The sequence below is a fragment of the Epinephelus fuscoguttatus genome, linkage group LG17 (assembly GCF_011397635.1).
Source record: "Epinephelus fuscoguttatus linkage group LG17, E.fuscoguttatus.final_Chr_v1".
Classification (NCBI taxonomy): domain Eukaryota; kingdom Metazoa; phylum Chordata; class Actinopteri; order Perciformes; family Serranidae; genus Epinephelus; species Epinephelus fuscoguttatus.
In genome coordinates this window covers 20,285,762-20,303,678 of record NC_064768.1, presented here as the reverse complement: position 1 = coordinate 20,303,678, position 17,917 = coordinate 20,285,762, and the positions used below count along the sequence as shown (strand labels likewise).

The window sequence follows — 17,917 nt, the reverse complement described above, 5'->3', positions numbered from 1 at the left end:
TTTGAAACAAGTTCTGCAAGTCTTGCAATACAAAATTCACACGTGTCCACTGGGGGTCACTATATTGACTGTAATAGTTTGGTGCGCGACATTTACAGATCAGTGATCAATAGGAAAAGTTGAGTGTGCTGCACAGCCTGCATTACAAAGTGAAATAAAAGTCTCACAACATTTTTTAAAAAAAATCCTAGCAATGTTTGACTGAGACATTTTATATTGTATACGTACATTTTTCATAGTCCACACAACCACAACCACAGAATGACCGGTACATTTCCTGTCTGGCTTCAAAATAAAAGAGGAAACATTTAAAATATAAATCATTAGAAACACTCCAATTAAAAATATTTATAAATCCCATGTTTAAATCAAGCTGAAAGAGAAACATTTGTGGTCAAAATAACAAAAATAACATGTTATCAAATGCCCTGTACTAAAAGCACACTTTCTATTAAAGAGGTCAAAAAAACCATCAGTATGAACATTTTGAAATGAGTTCAAAATGTTCAGAGTATCAGGAGGCTGCATTCATAAAGGTACTGTTTTGAAGTTGTGGGGCACATTTAAGAACATTTAGTCTACCTGAGCACGATTTAAGGGAGCTGTAATTTACCTAGGTATCTCCACACCTCATCTACCTAACTACGTATTTTAGAAGCAAATATGATACTTTTTACTCCACCGCATTTATTTAACAGTTTTAGTTACTAGTTAAAAGGTTATAAATACATAGTCAAATACCTCAGTGTCATTTATTGTCATATGTACAACATTTTCAAGAGCAGTCTTTGAAAAACTGATACATATAATAAATATATATGTATGTATATGATAATAATAATAACAACAACAATAATAATAACAGTAAATTGCATGAATGGACAGAATGTGACAGGAATTTACTGTAGTAAAATGTAGTTTATGATAAACTTGTGAAATATACTTTGTTACAGACTACATAAAGCACATAAAGAAGGCAGAATTAACTCTGCTTCGACCAAATGCTAATTGAAAAACCTGCTGCACATGTGTTAATACATCAATAACTACAATACAATAATAAATCTATAATAATTTAATAGTGATGGGAGCCATTCTCCTGCATAATAAGTATTTTCACATTTGATAATGGTTGATTTGGCTGCCAATGCCTCTGTACATTAACATAAATAACATTTTGAGTGCAGGAATTTTAATACAGTATGTTTACATTGTGATAATGTTACTATTATTTACTCAAATGCTAATAATACTTCTGTCACTGCTGTTTTGTGGTACAGTTGTTTACCTGAGTATACATTTCAAAGGCAGACTGGTTTTCACTCTTTTTCAATTAGTAGTTGTACTTATTTGTGATTTTGCAAAATGTGGTTCTTGATCACAATCTTTTGAATTGTATTGCATTGTTTAACTTCACACAATTATTGTATTTAACTGTGAAACAATCTCTTAAGTAAATGTTTAAATGTGTAATTTCCTTTATTTTTGTTATGTAATTATATACGGTTATATACTATATCATATATAGGCGTGGTATACACAATAAACTTTTTAACAGTCCATTTTTGGATGGTATTGATTTACTATTCATTTATTTTTTGTGTGTGTTTTATTCTGAAAGAAGATTTTTACCGGAATTTCTGTTCTCGCCCTGGCTCGCGCAGCAGAACACAAAACTGCTGCTTCCGCACTGCTTCCTTGTTTATTAGTTTTAGGGAAAACAGTGACTTTAGAAGGGAAAGGGTTGTTTTTTCTTTCTCTGGAAACGGCCGGAACTCCTCTGCAAGACTACCGAGTGAGTTAGCTGTCTGTTTATCTTGTTTTTCGTTAGTTATAAGCGTGACTAGCTTGGTCAAAGTTAGAAAAGTTGAACCAGAGTTAGCAGCTAGCTTTCTCGCCTCTGGATAAATGTCGAAACCCAGACACCTCGGTAACTGCCGTGCTAGCCTGTTACAACATGCACCAGTCTTACCATTCATTAGCATTCCCCACAGTTACATTATTTATCACAGGGTTAGCTTAAAGTTTCCGTGAAAGATTACCTCCAGTCTCTCGTACTGTTTATTTTAAAAACAGCTCCTCCATCAGCAGAGCCCGTCAACGTGGCTGCTGTCAATATTTGTGGCATGAAGTCATCTAAGGTGTCTGCGGTTCATTAGTTTCTTTTTTACTACACAGGTCCCCAGCTACCTGCTCAAAAGGAGGGAAGCAGAATCTGAATTTCAACACAACCAACCAGGTTCTGGTCTGAATGGCCACAGCTGCTGAGGAGCCTCCGGGGCTGCAGGGCCTCTCTGGTAGTAAGTACTATATTATTATACACCACCTTTTCCTGAACGGGATAGACCAGATGTGTTTGACATGAGTTACTCACTCAGGTGATACTGATACATGGGCATAGGCCCAGGTAATTGATCCTGTGGATAGACGTGTCTGAGCATGCCAGCAGCTTATCAGACAGTCAGTTAGTAAATTTGTTTAATTAAATATGACAAATATAAACATTATTCTTCCTTGTATAAAAACTATCCATTGCCCAACCCCATAAATCCTCCTCCAGTGATCTTCAATGTTGGGTCTGCTGTTTGTATACACTTTGTTGCCAAGTTATTAGACACTCCTAGATGAAACTAAAGCCATTCAATACCTTTCTTAAAGCGTATTGTTTTCAGTTTTGTTTAAACTTTAATAGAAATGTTGACTCAACTTAATTGACTCAAGCTTAATTGAGTTCCAGTAAGAGGTGTTACTTTTTAGTGTCCTCCTTGAAATAAATGTGGTGGGGGGAAAAAGACTAGAATAGGAGGTCATTATTGTGAAAGTACATTGTACAGCAAAATTTGCTGGGCAGCTCTTAAGTAGTACATTATAGCTGTAGTTGGTAACTTTTGTAAAAATAAGTCTTTGTCATATTTGCTGTCACTATATCCTGACATTAGTATTGTGTCATATGACAGATAATCTGTGGAAAAAATATGTTCCTTTTCCTCCTTCTAGTGCTTCTAATGGCAAATTAAATGTTTTCAGAAAAATATTATAGCTGTAAAATGAGGCAGCTAAAAGGTTTGCTCCAGCTCGTGGGTTGTATTTGGTGGGCGGGTCACAAACTGTCTTTACAGATAAAAAGTACTCATAAATATGTTCCTGGGAACATTTGAGGTCAGAAATAGGCAATGTAGTAACAGAATCTCTATTCATTTTTTTAAGCACTACCAAGTTTGACGGACCGCAGTTCACGAGCAGTGATTGACAGCTGCATGAGCGACTCCTTGGCTGTGATTGGTGTTTTCCCTTAGCCACAGTGAATTCTTGCAAATGCCATCAGAAGCACTACAAGGCGGAGAATAATCTGGGGCCGTATTCACAAACATTCTTTTTTTAGTACGGAGTCCTAGCTTAGGAGTGATTTAGGAAAGTTCTCAGAGCAGCTCTGAGCAAGGAAGAGACAGAAATTTTGACCTTAGTGAGGAGGTGTGGTTGATCCCCGTTGCTACGTATGACACATTCTTTTAACAGGTGTGATTGGTTGTCACAGACACCACCCTGTTGTGAGCCTGCAAAGTGTGGACACCTAGTGGAAATGAAATGAACTGCTGGCTGTTAAAGCATTGTGTCATAGTTAGTGTGATCACTCTGCTGATGGAAGGTTTAGACAGATCTAAGTCATCACTGCTTCATTTTTCCGGTTTTCCAAATATCTTAGTGTTGTGATCATTTTATTTCCAGTGTTATAGTGTTAGATGGGAAATGTGTGCGTATCCCTGATGACATCAAACACACATATTATTTCTGCATGATCTCATCTGCAGCATTTCATTTACTCACTGTCATCCTTTCTTTGGAGATTATTTCTACAACTTCTTTGTGCTTCCACCATTTTCTCCTCAGATTGAGAAACTCTTAAGCCTCTTAAAAGTCCTCCTATCCTCTCCTCTCCTAACAGTCTTTCACCCTAGGAGCTCTAAGATGCTCTGTGAATAACTTTAATCAAGGACCTAGTCTTAACTTTAAGGGTAAATTCTAAGAAAATGTCACAATTCTTGCCTTGTACATGGGGCACCTGCTCTACCACTAAGCCACCGATGCCCCAAAATGTCACAATTCTAAGAATTTCAGAGTTTCATCACAAAGAGCAACTCTTTATACAAGGAAGCTTTGTGAATACAGCCCCAGATCTTTTTCACAGATTACATGTCTCATACTGTCAGGATATAGTGACAGTTTCAGATAACACATGTCCACATGCATAAATACGTGCACCCGCCATACAGATAAATGATAATGCTAAAATAAATTTTAAAAAGAAGTAATTAAAGAAATTACATATCAGGTGCTACTGTTTGTACATTGTGCCAAATGCAAAAAAATTGTAATTTAATAAACCGGTTAGTAGAAGTGACTGCATTAGTTTTATCTAGGTGTACTAAAAACTGATGAAAACTGGAAACTGAGTGAAAATAACAGCAGGAAATGGGGCTGTTTAACGAACAGGTTTTGAAAGGGAACACAAAATCGATGCAGCCAAGGCCAAAATTCCTGACTTTAGTTCCTGGTATGGGTCAGGCTCTTAAAACTCTTGATTCTACAATAACAATAATAACCTATTACATATTATTAGACCCTCCTAGCTTGGTAAATACCCACAACTTTCAAACTCCATGCCCCCAGTTTGTTAGACATGCTATTTGTTTTAATCACAACAACATCATTAAGGTTATTTTCTCCTTTATATTTAAAATAAGTGGAATTTGCTGTCAATAATTTACAAAGCAAACTGAAAAGTAGACAGAGTCGCACCTTCATGTCGTTTCACTTTCTCTATTGTGTTTCTTACTTAAACAAGTGAACTATTTAGGTGTGATATTGACTTTGGACTCCCAGGAGCATAACTTAGAGGTCAGGACATTCATAAGCCCTGCATGAACTCACTTTAATAGTAATAGCATACTTATCTAATTCCTCCCATTGCACTCAAAGACCTGCAGAGTCAGTTCTGGAGGACACTGTCTTCTCTCAGAGGTAATGAACGAGGTGCGTCTGCATGCTTGTTTCAAAGCTGCACTCTTTGTTTTCAACATTAGGGAATGGTTAAAGCTGTTTGAAGCTATGTTGTTTTACATTAATGCATCCAGTTAGCGTGAGAATTGCATTTTTTCTTTTACTCCTTGTGTATTATTTTGTAATTTGCATGTTTCTTCCTCTCTCGTGCTGCAGGTTCGACTGGGATTCGAAAAAATGCTTCTCCTGAGGTGAGAAATAACTGACACGTGTGGAGGATATGAGCAATCTGGCTTTGTGTCAGTTAGGAAACACATGTTGCATTTATCTTTACAGAATATACGGATATTTCACTGACACATCCTCTATTCCTTCCTCTTTCAAACATGAGAATATGACATATTGCTGCAATGAGTTATTTTCCTCTCCTACTTCTCCCCTCCATCATGTTTGTACTGACAGAGTCCAAGCACCAGCATGTCCCCGGCCATGAAAAAAACTATTGGCCATCGTGGAATTGATCCCACCGGGGAGACGACATACAAGAAGGTGGGGGATCATCCATCACTTACTGACACACATCATTCCCACAGAGCTGCAGCTAATGATTATTTCCATGATCTGTTAAATTGGCCAGTTATTCTTTCAATTAATCGCTGTGAGATAGTGAGAAAAGTGGGTCGTTTTTTACTTGACCCAAAGATATTAAGTTTGTAAAGATAAAGTTTGGAGTTTCTGTTAACAGTTAATCATTATAAACCAATTTCTGTTGATCGATCAGTTGTGGCAGCTCTACACTCACTGTTAATGTATGAAAATATGTAAAACCTTAAAGGAAAACTTCAGTATTTTTTTCAGTCTGGACCCTATTTTGCGATGTTTTTGTCTTTGAGTGCCTAATGTAGACAGTCATTTTTGACATTGGTTCAGTGTTGAGAGAGACCTCAAACATGCTGCGATACAGGCAGTTGGGCACCATTAGTTTACGTCCATTAATAGTGCTTGTTTTTGCCACTGACAAACACTGATTGTTATTAGAAATGACTGACAATGTTGTGGAAAGGATCCCACAGAGAAATGAAGTGTTTTTCCTGACCTTTCACTCATCTGTTTGTTATTACAACCAAGTCTCACTGAAATCATGTGAGAGGTGACTTATTAAAGGAAGACAATGGTGGAATCATTAGTAGAAGTTGCACAGAGGAATGCTAGGAGGAGTTCATTGTGTTGGAGTACAGAGGGACTAGCTTAGTGTTATGTTTTTCATAATGTTGTCAGACACTTCTTATTACAGCCTGAGCCTATCAGTGGCAAAAACAAGCACTTTTAATGGACATAAATTGAGGGTGCACAGTTGCACACAGGGATTTCATTGCAGCCTGTTTCACCGCTGCCACTGTAGTGGTCTCTCTAAATACTTGACCAGTTTAAAAAATGGTTGTCCTCATTAGTCACATAGACACAAAAACATGGGAAAGAGGGTCGAGGTTAAAAAATACCAGTTTCCCTTTAAAAGTGCTAGAGTCCTATCGGCCTGGTTAAATCCAGTTGAGGGGATTGCTTAATAGGTTAATTGATATTGTCTGAAATAAACTTGTAATTCATGTTGATGTGCAGTTTAATTACAAATTAAAAATTTAACATATGCATTATCAACTAATGAAATGCAAAAACTACCAGCAAGCGTGGCATGTGTCTACATAAACACAGCACTGCATGTATCACCTGATACATAATAGTTTGCTCTGTGTTCCAGACAACATCATCTGCCTTGAAAGGTGCTATCCAGTTAGGCATCACGCACACGGTGGGCAGCTTAAGCCAGAAACCTGAGAGAGACGTGCTGCTGCAGGACTTTGAAGTGGTAGAGAGCATCTTCTTTCCCAGGTGAGTCTTTTACATTTTGAAGCAAGGATATGTTGAAAAGATGATGATTTGACTGTAATACGTTATTACTCTTTGACTTAACCCAGAGGTTGTGTTAGACCTTCTCGTCGTCTGTGTCTGTCATTTTGACAGACAGATTCAGGACACTTTTCATGTCAACCCCACAAGAAATCTGATAAATCATTCTTCCCCCCAGCAACAAACCATTTTTTCACCTCGTTTAACAGCTCCATCACAATTATTGTAAAGCTGCTGTGACAATGCGATGGCAAAAGCCAGCTAGAAAATGAGGTCATGCATGTGAGTTCAAAGACAAGACAGTAGCTAATTATTATGCACGTGCCATCAACTGGGCAGGGGTGTTAATTACTCAAAGTTACGGTAGATCGCCCCCAGTGACAGTGTCACTTTCAAAATGACAAACAGCCTTCAGATATTTCTGTCATTGTGGGAAAAATCCTGTTACTGACAGAAAATATTCAATTAAGGAAACCTCTGACTGAACCTATCTTGTATGTGATCTAATACTCTGCTCTTGTGTCTCTTACTGGCAGTGAGGGCAGTAACCTGACACCAGCTCACCACTATGGAGACTTCAGGTTCAAGACATATGCTCCGATGGCCTTCCGCTACTTCAGGGAGATGTTTGGCATCCGGCCTGATGACTACATGGTATTCTTGATTACTCAGCATCTGTAATAATCAGGAATTGTGCAAAAAGCTAGCAGAACAGTAAAGCTCTGAAGAAAAAGGGAAAAGCTGTGAACTGTGAGAAGAATGGCATGATTGAGGAACCGGAAAGAGTGAAACTAGAGAAGTGTGAAATAACGGGATGTTGACACACCAGGGGTGGAGCTGCTGACTGTGTAAAGGCATAGCTGATCTGTTTTTAACCTGTGAGTCTGTGTTGTTTGGTTTCTATCACATGTCTAACCACTTTGCTCCTGTCTTGTTAGTGTTCTCTGTGTAACGAACCGCTGATTGAGCTGTCAAGCTCCGGGGCCAGTGGATCTCTGTTCTATGTCTCTAGTGATGATGAGTATATCATTAAGACGGTGCAGCACAAAGAGGCGGAGTTTCTGCAGAAACTGCTTCCAGGCTACTTCATGGTAAGCTCTGATGAGTGGTTTTAGGTACCAGATGGTATCTGCAGAATAAATGTGCACATGATTACACCACACAATAAAACTAATAAAATGTTTAAAAAGAAAAACTCCAAACACTTGCTGGCGTTAGCTGTTTTCAGCGGTCTCCCCTCTATACAAAAGTAGTTAAGTGTACATGCTAATGTTATCTGTTACAAAACACCTACTGGAGAAGAAGAAGTTTGATTAGTAAATGTAACATGATTATTGAATTTAAGAGTGTCTCATCACTGCATTACAGACAAATGTAATGTGATTACAGTAACCCCCAACACTGTTGGAGAGAGGTACCAAGGAATACAGAAGTGCTATCCTCTCCCTGTTGTGGTTGTGCAGTGGTTGACGCACTTCCTTAGTGGCGTCAGTTGAGCCTTAATTTTTCCCGAAGATCGTCCACTTTGGCTGACAGAATTGCATAGTGAAAGCGAAGCTTATAGGAAACATAGACTGTATATAAAGATGGACAATGTGAGTCCCCTTTTTAACATCATATTACTACTCAAAACCAAAGATATCTCAAAAAGGAACACTTTCTCACATTAGCAGGATAAGAACTACATAAAATGACAGAAGCCATCTTTGGGTAAAGTTTATTTGATATGTACTTTGAGTTTTTAGATTGTCCCATGTCCCATCCGCTAACATGGAGGAGGCAGGGTTTATGATCTATAGTGAAGCCAGCAATCTAGATGTTTTGGCTTCACTTTTGGGGAGGTGTCATGTCGTCCATCTTTATATACAGTCTATAGGAAGCAATCTAAACATCAGTGGTGTCAGTATTTTACAGCCATTACACTGTGCAATCAGCATTTACATTGCTATTTACATTTAAATAATGGCAGTAATCATTAGTTGCAACACTTGAAACATCTAAACATTTTTACTTTCCATTTCTGACATAATTCTAGGTGTCTAAACAATTTGACATCAAAATAAGCTCCCATATTAATGACTGCAACACTTGTGTGGGACAGTGTGTTTACCTGTGTTTCATCATTTATTTATTTTTCAGTTTGTATTAGTCAACCACTTATTTCACTTTTTGTACAGCTGCATCAATAATTGTTTTAATTTTATTTTCTCTCTGCTCTCCTTCAGAACCTGAACCAGAACAAACGGACCTTATTACCAAAGTTTTATGGGCTCTACTGTGTCCAGGCAGCGGGTAAGAACATCCGTATTGCAGTCATGAACAATCTGCTCCCGAGCGCAGTACGAATGCACCTTAAGTTTGATCTAAAGGGCTCCACCTACAAGCGACGGGCTTCAGCTAAAGAGAGGGAAAAGTCCTCGCCCACGTACAAGGACCTGGATTTCATGCAGGACATGAATGAGGGGCTGTTACTGGAGGCGGACAAGTACAATGCTGTGTGCAAGACCATCCAGAGAGACTGTCTGGTAAGAACTGCAGAAAAAAGTCTTAACATGAGGCTACAAGTGTGATATTTACATTTTGTTTTTCTTGTAAATTTATTTGTGATCACTAGTCTCACTGTACTTGTGTTTATTGATCTCCATTCAGCTTTTGCAAAGTTTTAAGATTATGGACTACAGCCTTCTGGTGGGAATCCACAATATAAATCAGGCTTGTCGAGAGCAAGCCGGTGAAGAGGCGGTGGCCGGGGCTGCGGACCAAAGGAGGCCACAAGGTCAAAAGTCCCTGTACAGCACTGCTATAGAGGCCATCCAAGCTGAGCCAGGGAGCATGGGATCAGTGGACACAGAGGACAAGTGAGTGTTTCAGAGGCCAGTGCAGCACTCATGTTACTGAGATTAATGACAGAACACAGAATGATATTTTTTTTTGTTTGGTTTTACAGAACGGGAGGGATCCCAGCACGAAACTCAAATGGCGAGAGGTTGCTGGTGTATATTGGTATCATCGACATTCTGCAGTCCTACAGGTAAACAGAACACATTTTTATGTATCTATAAACCCCTTGTTCATTCAGTGACACTCGCACAATGTCTAGACATCCTACATTGCAAAATCAGCAGCTTCAGTGTTCAGAAGTACTGAGTGTAATCCAGGCTCTGTGTGTGTGTGTTCATCAGATTAGTAAAGAAGCTTGAACACTCGTGGAAAGCTCTGGTTCATGATGGGGTAAGTAATCTCCACTACCCTCAGGTAACTGTGTTAAAAATCAGAATATATATATCTATGTAAGCCCTGTTATCATTCCTTTTCTGTAGGATACTGTATCAGTACACAGACCAGGTTTCTACGCAGACCGATTTCAGAAGTTCATGTGCAATGTTGTCTTCAGGAAGATTGCATGTAAGTGTATTGTATCTTTGTGAGCATGAGTATGAATACTATGAACCCTGTGGGACATTTGATGGCCAAGCTCAGCAGTTGCTTTCATGCCATTTCAACACCAAGCTCTCCCTGTCATGGTGCATTGAAAGTTTGGGAATCCTGATAAGAGCTTTCCTCAGAGGAAACTTATTATTATCTTGGATGTGCAGAATTTCAAATATATATCTATATATCTATATCTATCTATCTATCTATCTATCTATATGTATATATCTATATCTATATCTATATCTATATATATACAGTTAAAGTATCCTGCCAAGAGCAGATCACAACTCTTGATGAATTCATTACTATTTTTTAACAGTTGAGTCCAGTATTTTAGGGGGAATTTCAGTCTCAGCACATATATTTTAGTGTCAGAATGCTATTTCTCCAAGCTCTTCTATAGAAGTTTGACCACATGACCATACTTAGGTTTCTATTCCTTTAACCCGCTAACTGCCACGAAAGCTAAGCAATGTATTGCTGCCACGTTGGTTTGAATCCCAAGGTAAAAGGGGTAAAAATTGTAAAATTACTGTTTTTGTTAAAGAAGTCTGGTGCCTTTGGAGAGAGCAATATTAAGATTTTAGTTTACCGTCTCCAAAGGCTGTCTGATAGTGCAAAGAGGTAAAAATATTACATTAACTATGAATAAGTGCTTCATACATCCCCACTTCAAAAAGTCCAAACTATTCCTTTGAAAAACCTGGAGAAGAATGCAGACCTTTACCTATTTTGCTAGAGTCTGGTGTGCAACATCACTCCACTTAGAGACTGCTGATGAAACAGATGTCTGCTGCCATCAGACGGCTATGAAGAGAGTTACCAGAGTAAAGACAGGCCATCAGTTTTGGCAACTAACTGTCATAGATAGAAAGCTAGTAAAAATCCCTCATTAATCTTTATTCTATCTTGTGGGATTAAAACCATGTGTCATCGCATGTCAGTTATTTAAAAAAGTAAAATTAAAGAAGAAAGGTGGACAGAATATTAATAAAGGGGGCGGTTATACTGGTGTGCCTTCAACACATAAAGTGGCCAAAATACCTGCTGAGCTGTCACCTGAGCAGGTGGGTGGAGGACCTCAAGAGACACACCCATTCTTGGCTAAGAGATTGCATCGCCAAACCTCTAACACGCCTCCCCGCCTACAGCGAGTGTACTGACACCATAATTAAGTCCATGATGTCGTCTCACTTTGACATTTTCCCTCTTGTGTTTAGTAAAGTCCTCCCCATCTAAAAAGCGCCGTGCAGTGTCACATGCTCCTTTGAGAAAGCCAGCGGGTTCTGGGCCCCCTCTGTCAACCCAAACCAGCAGCAGCAGCCAGCACTATTCACTCCAACAGCAAGTCAGCTCTGAGACCAAAGAGGACACTGAAGGAGACAACGGTGAGAACTGGAAATTGGATTTTGGGTGTCAGCTCAAGTGCTGAAAACAAACTTTGTTTACTGTTACCCACAGAGATTAGGTCCTCCAGCATGTACCAGCATGTGAAGCGCTTCTTTCACAACACAGCATTAACAGTTTTCCCTCCGGTTCCACCCAGCCATGCAGTCAGGTCGTCCTGACCTCCTCCCAAAGACCTTACCGCCCAGCGACACTGTTGGCAACGCTACTGAAACCACTGTCTCCTCCTCCTTGGAAAACTCTGGATTTGCCCCCACAAGTCAGCCACCGCCTCACTCTCAGGATACCTACAAGTCAGTGGGAGCGGAGTTAAATAGCACAAAAGGCAAAGACCAGGAGCACAGCACCCCCAAGAGGTGAGAGGGAAAAATACATAAGAGATTCTCAGCAGTATATGGTTATTAAACTTTGTTTGGTTCTATATGGGTTATAGCTAATGATTAAACGTGTGATGTGATTATATTAATTGCAGTCATTGCAAACAGATTCAAATGTCTTACATAGATCTTTTTACCATTGTTTGACATTTTATGTATAAATATATAAGTTCATTAATTGAGAAATTTACCAGCACATTAATTAATAATGAAAATAACTGTCAGAGCCTCTTTTCACCTGATATTAACATGCATCTTGGGTAATCCAATCACAAGTGGACAGCTGTGTCCATCTCTCTGAAACAAACCTCCACATATGTCTTGAGTGACCACTTGTGATAGAATCTCACCTCACCACTCTGAATATGTGAATCAGTTCCTTTCGCAAAGACCAAATGTGCTGTTGTTGTTTTTAACCGGCAGGAGGTTTGTTGTGCTATACGCACACTAACATGTGTAAAATCTTATTTAATCATAGGGCTGCGCTCAACGTATTGATTCACAGCTCCTCCTTGCCCCACGCTGTCTCTCTCTTTCTGTCTTCGGGTTGTTGCAGAGATGAGCCGGTGTGAGTTTGTCGTGACAATTTAATAGCTGCGCCTGCTGTGCTAGGTTGTGCTAAGTGGGAAGACGATGAACTGAGCACCTCTGAACACAACCTTTCAGCTCTGCGTCTGTGCAACTGCACAACAAAAGTTGCTGAAACAATGTGACCACATGCGGGCCAGACCACCTCCGAATTTAGTTCAAGCAGTCAGATCTCAAGACGCATTGAAGTTGCATATGGTGCATTCACGCCTGTAGTTTGAGCTGTGATCTGATTGCCCAGGACGCATGTTAACACCAGATGTAAAGGGCCTTAGTTGCAGCCCAAGATAGTCTATTATGGTGAACAAGGCTTTAAAAATTCTACAAGAGGGTTTGAGAAAGACTAAAGGCAATGTGCCTTAACCAGAACCTCAGACAAGTCAGCATGTGTTAAGACAGCGCAGCATCTTTAGAATGGCCATCTAGTGGCAAACATTTACATCACACTAATCTCTCAAGTAAATCATTGCTCTTTCTAAATGAAAGCATGAAATACCAGCTAAAAGATATGGTATATTTGGAAGCATGTTGAGTTTTTGTTTTATGCATATACAAACCCAGTGTTTTAAATTGTATGACGGTTCAGTTCACTCACGCTGCTCCTTTGATGTTTGCAGAGCTCAGTATGAAGAAAGTATTGGTTCTGAGGATGTCATCTCACTCAGTGACATCGTTCCTAATGCAAGCAAATGCTCTGTAAGTTTTTCAGTTCTTTTTCAGTTCTTTTTCAGTTCTTTTACTTAAGCTGAGGGTTTTTCTTTTAACTATGTTCATTGCTTTGGCTTACAGGTGTAGACGTCGGGAGGAGAAGTAAACTCAAACAAACTCAACTCAGACTTGGAGGATTTTATGGGCATGGATGAACTGTTACAACCCCCCGTTTGGTGTGACTTGAGGTACCACAACTGAAAAATAAATGCAGCGTATCGTTGAGACCAAGTGGGATATTCAATGTTTTGTTGTTGTTGTTTTTGCACTTTGATTTCCAAATCTCTGCATGGTATGAGCATGTAAGTGGGTGGTTGTGTTCTGACACTAGTGATTGCGGGTACATTAACGCTGCGGTTATTGAACACTATTATTCATCTCATAGGAATGCTTCCAGCACAACCAAAGATTGTTCTTGGCACTGATGTGCTCAACTCAGCCAGCATTCAATGTAGATTGTAACATGAGGACTTTGCCTTATTTGAGCCTTATTTCTCCTTTTTGGAAGTGATTCCTCTTTAGTGTTTACCAAATTGCTGTAGCACGTCCTCATGCATACCTGGCTCTGTAAGTGTCTGTCCCATCACCCAAAGGTCTGAGCCTAGAGTGCTGTTTCTGCTACATGGTAGACTTTGATGCTTTAAAGGGACAGTTCACCCCAAAATCAAAAATACATATTTTTTCTCTTACCTGTAGTGCTATTTATCAGTCTAGATTGTTTTGGCGTGAGTTGCGTGTTGTTGGAGATATCGGACATAGAGATGTCTGCCTTCTCTCGAATATAATGGACCTAGATGGAAAAAAAATTGAAAAACTCAACAGCAATGTCTCTTTCCAGAAATCATGACCTGGTTACTCAAGATAATCCACAGACCTTGTTGTGAGCAGTTTCATGTAGGAACTATTTTCTTTCTACCAAACTACACCTGCCAACCAAATCACTGTGCAAAAGGAAGCATGCATCTACTCATGGACGAGAGGCTCGTGCTTGTGACAGCATGAGATGTGTCATGAGCAGATCTTTTTTGCCACTGAGCTCTTTAGCAGAAACAGTTCATAATTGTTTGTGTTATGTTTGCTAGTGCTCAAAAATATGCTTTGTTCTTTTTGACGTTGGGTTGTGTTGTCAATGGGCTTAGCGGCTAACCAGCGTCTTCAGTAGTCTGTATCCGTCCTGTCAATGAATGACGAATACAGACTACTGCCACCTGCTGATACAAAGAGTTACTTCCTCTCACACAGGCACAGAAAGGACAGTTTAGTTGGCTGTTTGCTGTAGTCTTTGCAGTGTGTTCAAGTGCAACTTTTTGGTCGTGACACAGGCAATGTGAGGCAACAGTTGCCTTAGTCACCACAAGTTCTTTGATGACGTTTGGTGCGTCTGTGCCCTTAGCTAGCTCAGTGGTGAGAGGTGTGCTAGCAGAAGGTGCATGCTTCCTTCTGCACGGTGAAATGGTTTGATGGTTTAGTTCTGTAGAATGACAATAGCTCTGTGCGCCATTATTTTCATTATATTTGAGATATTGCATATGACTGATATCTCCAACACTCTGCAAGTCACACCAGAACATCTAGACTAACAAACAGCATGACAGGTAAGAGGATAAATACTAATTTTTGATTTGGGGTGAACACAAAACCATGTTATTTGGATTGGAAATAACAGTTTTAACAGTTTTAAATACTTACTTTTTATTACTGTATTCATATTGGGTAAGCTGATATTTTTTAAGCCTACTCTGAATGCAAATCATGCTGGAAAAAGAGGTGATCCTCAGCGTGCAGTTTCTGTTTAACCAGCTGTTTGTTCTCTAATGTACCTGTGCTACTTTAAAGACTGTGAATCCTGAACGTCACCTCTCATGTTCAGGTCAAAGGGTTTTATTAAAAGGAGGGGTTTTTTTAATACTTAAACACTGAGTGATCTGATATCAGTTTCAGGTTTTAGTGTGTAGACTGGCTTATGTCCAGATGTGACCAAAGAACTGATACTCAGATGGCTGGGGACAAAGCAGTGACCTGGGGCCTGTCTCATGAAGCAAGACCAGTGAGTTTGTCAGCCAAGTGTAGAGTCGTCTTTTTTCAGTGTCACTGAGAGAGCTCAAGTTTCAGCTGTGTTTTGTTGTCATTGCAACCAATGCACGGGACCAAACCTGAAGGGAACAGTTTGTGTTTTAAGGTTTTTGGATCACTACATATAAAGGGACCATCTGCTTGCCAGTTGATTGTGTCGGGTAAAACTGAACCAGTGTTGTTACAGGAGCTCGATGACCAAAAACACAGCATTCACTTTAAAGTGTCATGAAACAAAAAGCATGACATTAGAAGACAAGAAAGCCACAGCTTGTTGTAGGTTTGCCATGGCGCCATTTAGTTTTGTGTGAAACTGCTTGGTGAACGGTCTCTCATCCCATGCAATCTATGTCATCAACACTAGCTAGCTAGTTAGCTGGGTAACATAACATATTCTTACCTGAGGTGTTCCAGTGTCATCCAGTGACTCCTGAGCCATGTTCACTCTGAAAAAGAGTGTGCATCGTTTTGCTACGGTTGCTAGATTGAATGACGTGTTTCCTCGAAACGGTGTGAAACGGCATGCACCACGCTTTTAGGTGCATTTTCTCTCGTTTGGTGGGTGTTTCAGAGTTGTTTCCCAGTCAGCAGCGATGTATGTACAAACCAAATTCTGATAGGTCTTTATTTATTGTACATAAGATTTTTGTTTTAATTTCACACTCGTTTTGGCCAATTCAATAGATTTCAACCCTGCCGTATTAAAAAGGGAGTGCACCTGCATAGCACAACAGGGTGTTCAACACACCTCTGTTTGTTTTGCTACCTTTTAATGGGGCTCTGTTTTTTTTTGGTTTGTTTGTTTGTTTGTTTGTTTTTTAAATCAGCTGAGAAGCAAAAGAATGAGCAAGATTTGTTGCTTGTGTGAGTACATCCTTCCTGTGCTAAACATCAGCTTTTTTGCTACAGCGAAACAGAAAGATTGACATAACTTAAGGGACGTGTGCAGAGACTCTGTCCACTTCCTGTTTTTTCATATTATGTTCGGGGCGTTCCTGGGCACAGCCTACAGCTGAGGTTGGGACATTATGAAAAGGTGTCACCAGGTGCCAGACTATAAGCATTAAGCATTAAAATCAACAACATAGCACAGAAAAAAAAGAGCGCAAATGAAGTTGACTCTCTTTCGCTGGCTATACTGTGTACAAACAGTAACAGACAGTTCCTGCATAGTATACCTTAAAACAATGTACTTTTTTTTTTTTTTTTTTTTTTTTTTTTTTTTACAAAGTAAGATCCAGTGGGGCCTTTCTTTAATCTATGATGTAGGAAATAGTAACATAGTAAATGTTTGCAGCATAAGCAGATGTCCAGCTTTGGCCATAAAACTGAACAAAAGCAGTTTCTCATAGAGAGTGGAGCCAGGGTTCCTACGAAAGTGTGGAAAGTATGGAAATTAATTTGATCAATTTCCAGGTATTAAAAAGTATGGAAAAATATTCATGTTTCCAGACTGTTACCACTGTTCTAAAATACTGTTTTCTAAAATAGAAAATTAGGTATTTCCATTAATAATTTAATCAATCCGGATCGTGTTTTATGCCGGGCCAAGCACAGTTTGTGTGAGAGCAAACATTTCAGAAAACATACCGCCCCTTTTTCCTGATTGACAAGTGGTATGCCCACTCCGCTGTCCCATGACCCTCCTCCAGCCCCCCAGGTATCAAGTTTCACTCCAACACTGCACCTTCGACAAGAAGACGAGTTTCACGTGGTTCACAATGGGTAGATGCAAGTTTTTGGATGGATGGCTTGACAATGCCGTATATAAATACTGGTTGGTCAAGGATTCCCAATTCACACACAGAGCTAGATGCAAGCTTTGTGTGAAATCATTTGACATCGCCAACTTGTTACTGCATCGCTTGCACCCAGAGTCCCAACCTTTTTGCCTCAGCCCAGACATTGAACTTACCTGAGTTTTTATTTGCATGTCATTATGGTACTCGGCTACAATCGCCTATTAAGAATAATTAAATATGATGTGAAATATGATACACTGACATATTTACTCAGATGTCGCATATACTCTGGAAAAACAAAAACGCAGAGAAGTCTGGAAATTAGGGTATGGAAAAGTATGGAATTTTGAAATTCCAAATGTGTAGGAACCCTGTGGAGCGTAGCTAACTATTAAAAGTACCTGTAGAACATAATATTTACTGTTCATAGTATTTCTGTTCGTCCAGTACAGTATGTGCATATTTTAACCCTGCAGCCATGGACAATATAATGTAGGGTTATTTTTATATAATCATAAATAGCAACAGGTCATTTGCCTTGTTAATGTCATTTATGCAAAGCATTTGAAACCACCACCCTACTAATATCACGCAGTTGCATAAGTACAGCACCAGCAGTTTCGGACCTGCAGTTTAGTCCAATCTGCATCACCTAAAGCAGAAAGATAGAAAAGACCTGAAAAT

The 17,917-nt window shown here is 39.4% G+C and overlaps 1 protein-coding gene across 1 annotated transcript; it reads left to right on the top strand.

Moving 5' to 3' along the window:
* The first annotated feature begins 1,663 nt into the window (after positions 1–1,663).
* LOC125904651 (phosphatidylinositol 4-phosphate 5-kinase type-1 alpha-like) lies at positions 1,664–16,720 on the top strand. Its single transcript, XM_049602216.1, has 16 exons — positions 1,664–1,795; positions 2,179–2,300; positions 5,215–5,249; positions 5,461–5,547; positions 6,755–6,885; positions 7,440–7,557; positions 7,842–7,994; positions 9,129–9,428; positions 9,553–9,761; positions 9,851–9,934; positions 10,086–10,134; positions 10,224–10,308; positions 11,559–11,726; positions 11,885–12,101; positions 13,328–13,406; positions 13,500–16,720. Exons 2-16 carry the CDS (start codon positions 2,252–2,254, stop codon positions 13,503–13,505), a joined length of 1,770 nt encoding a protein of 589 aa, XP_049458173.1. The 5' UTR covers positions 1,664–1,795; positions 2,179–2,251; the 3' UTR covers positions 13,506–16,720.
* Positions 16,721–17,917: the final 1,197 nt, after the last annotated feature.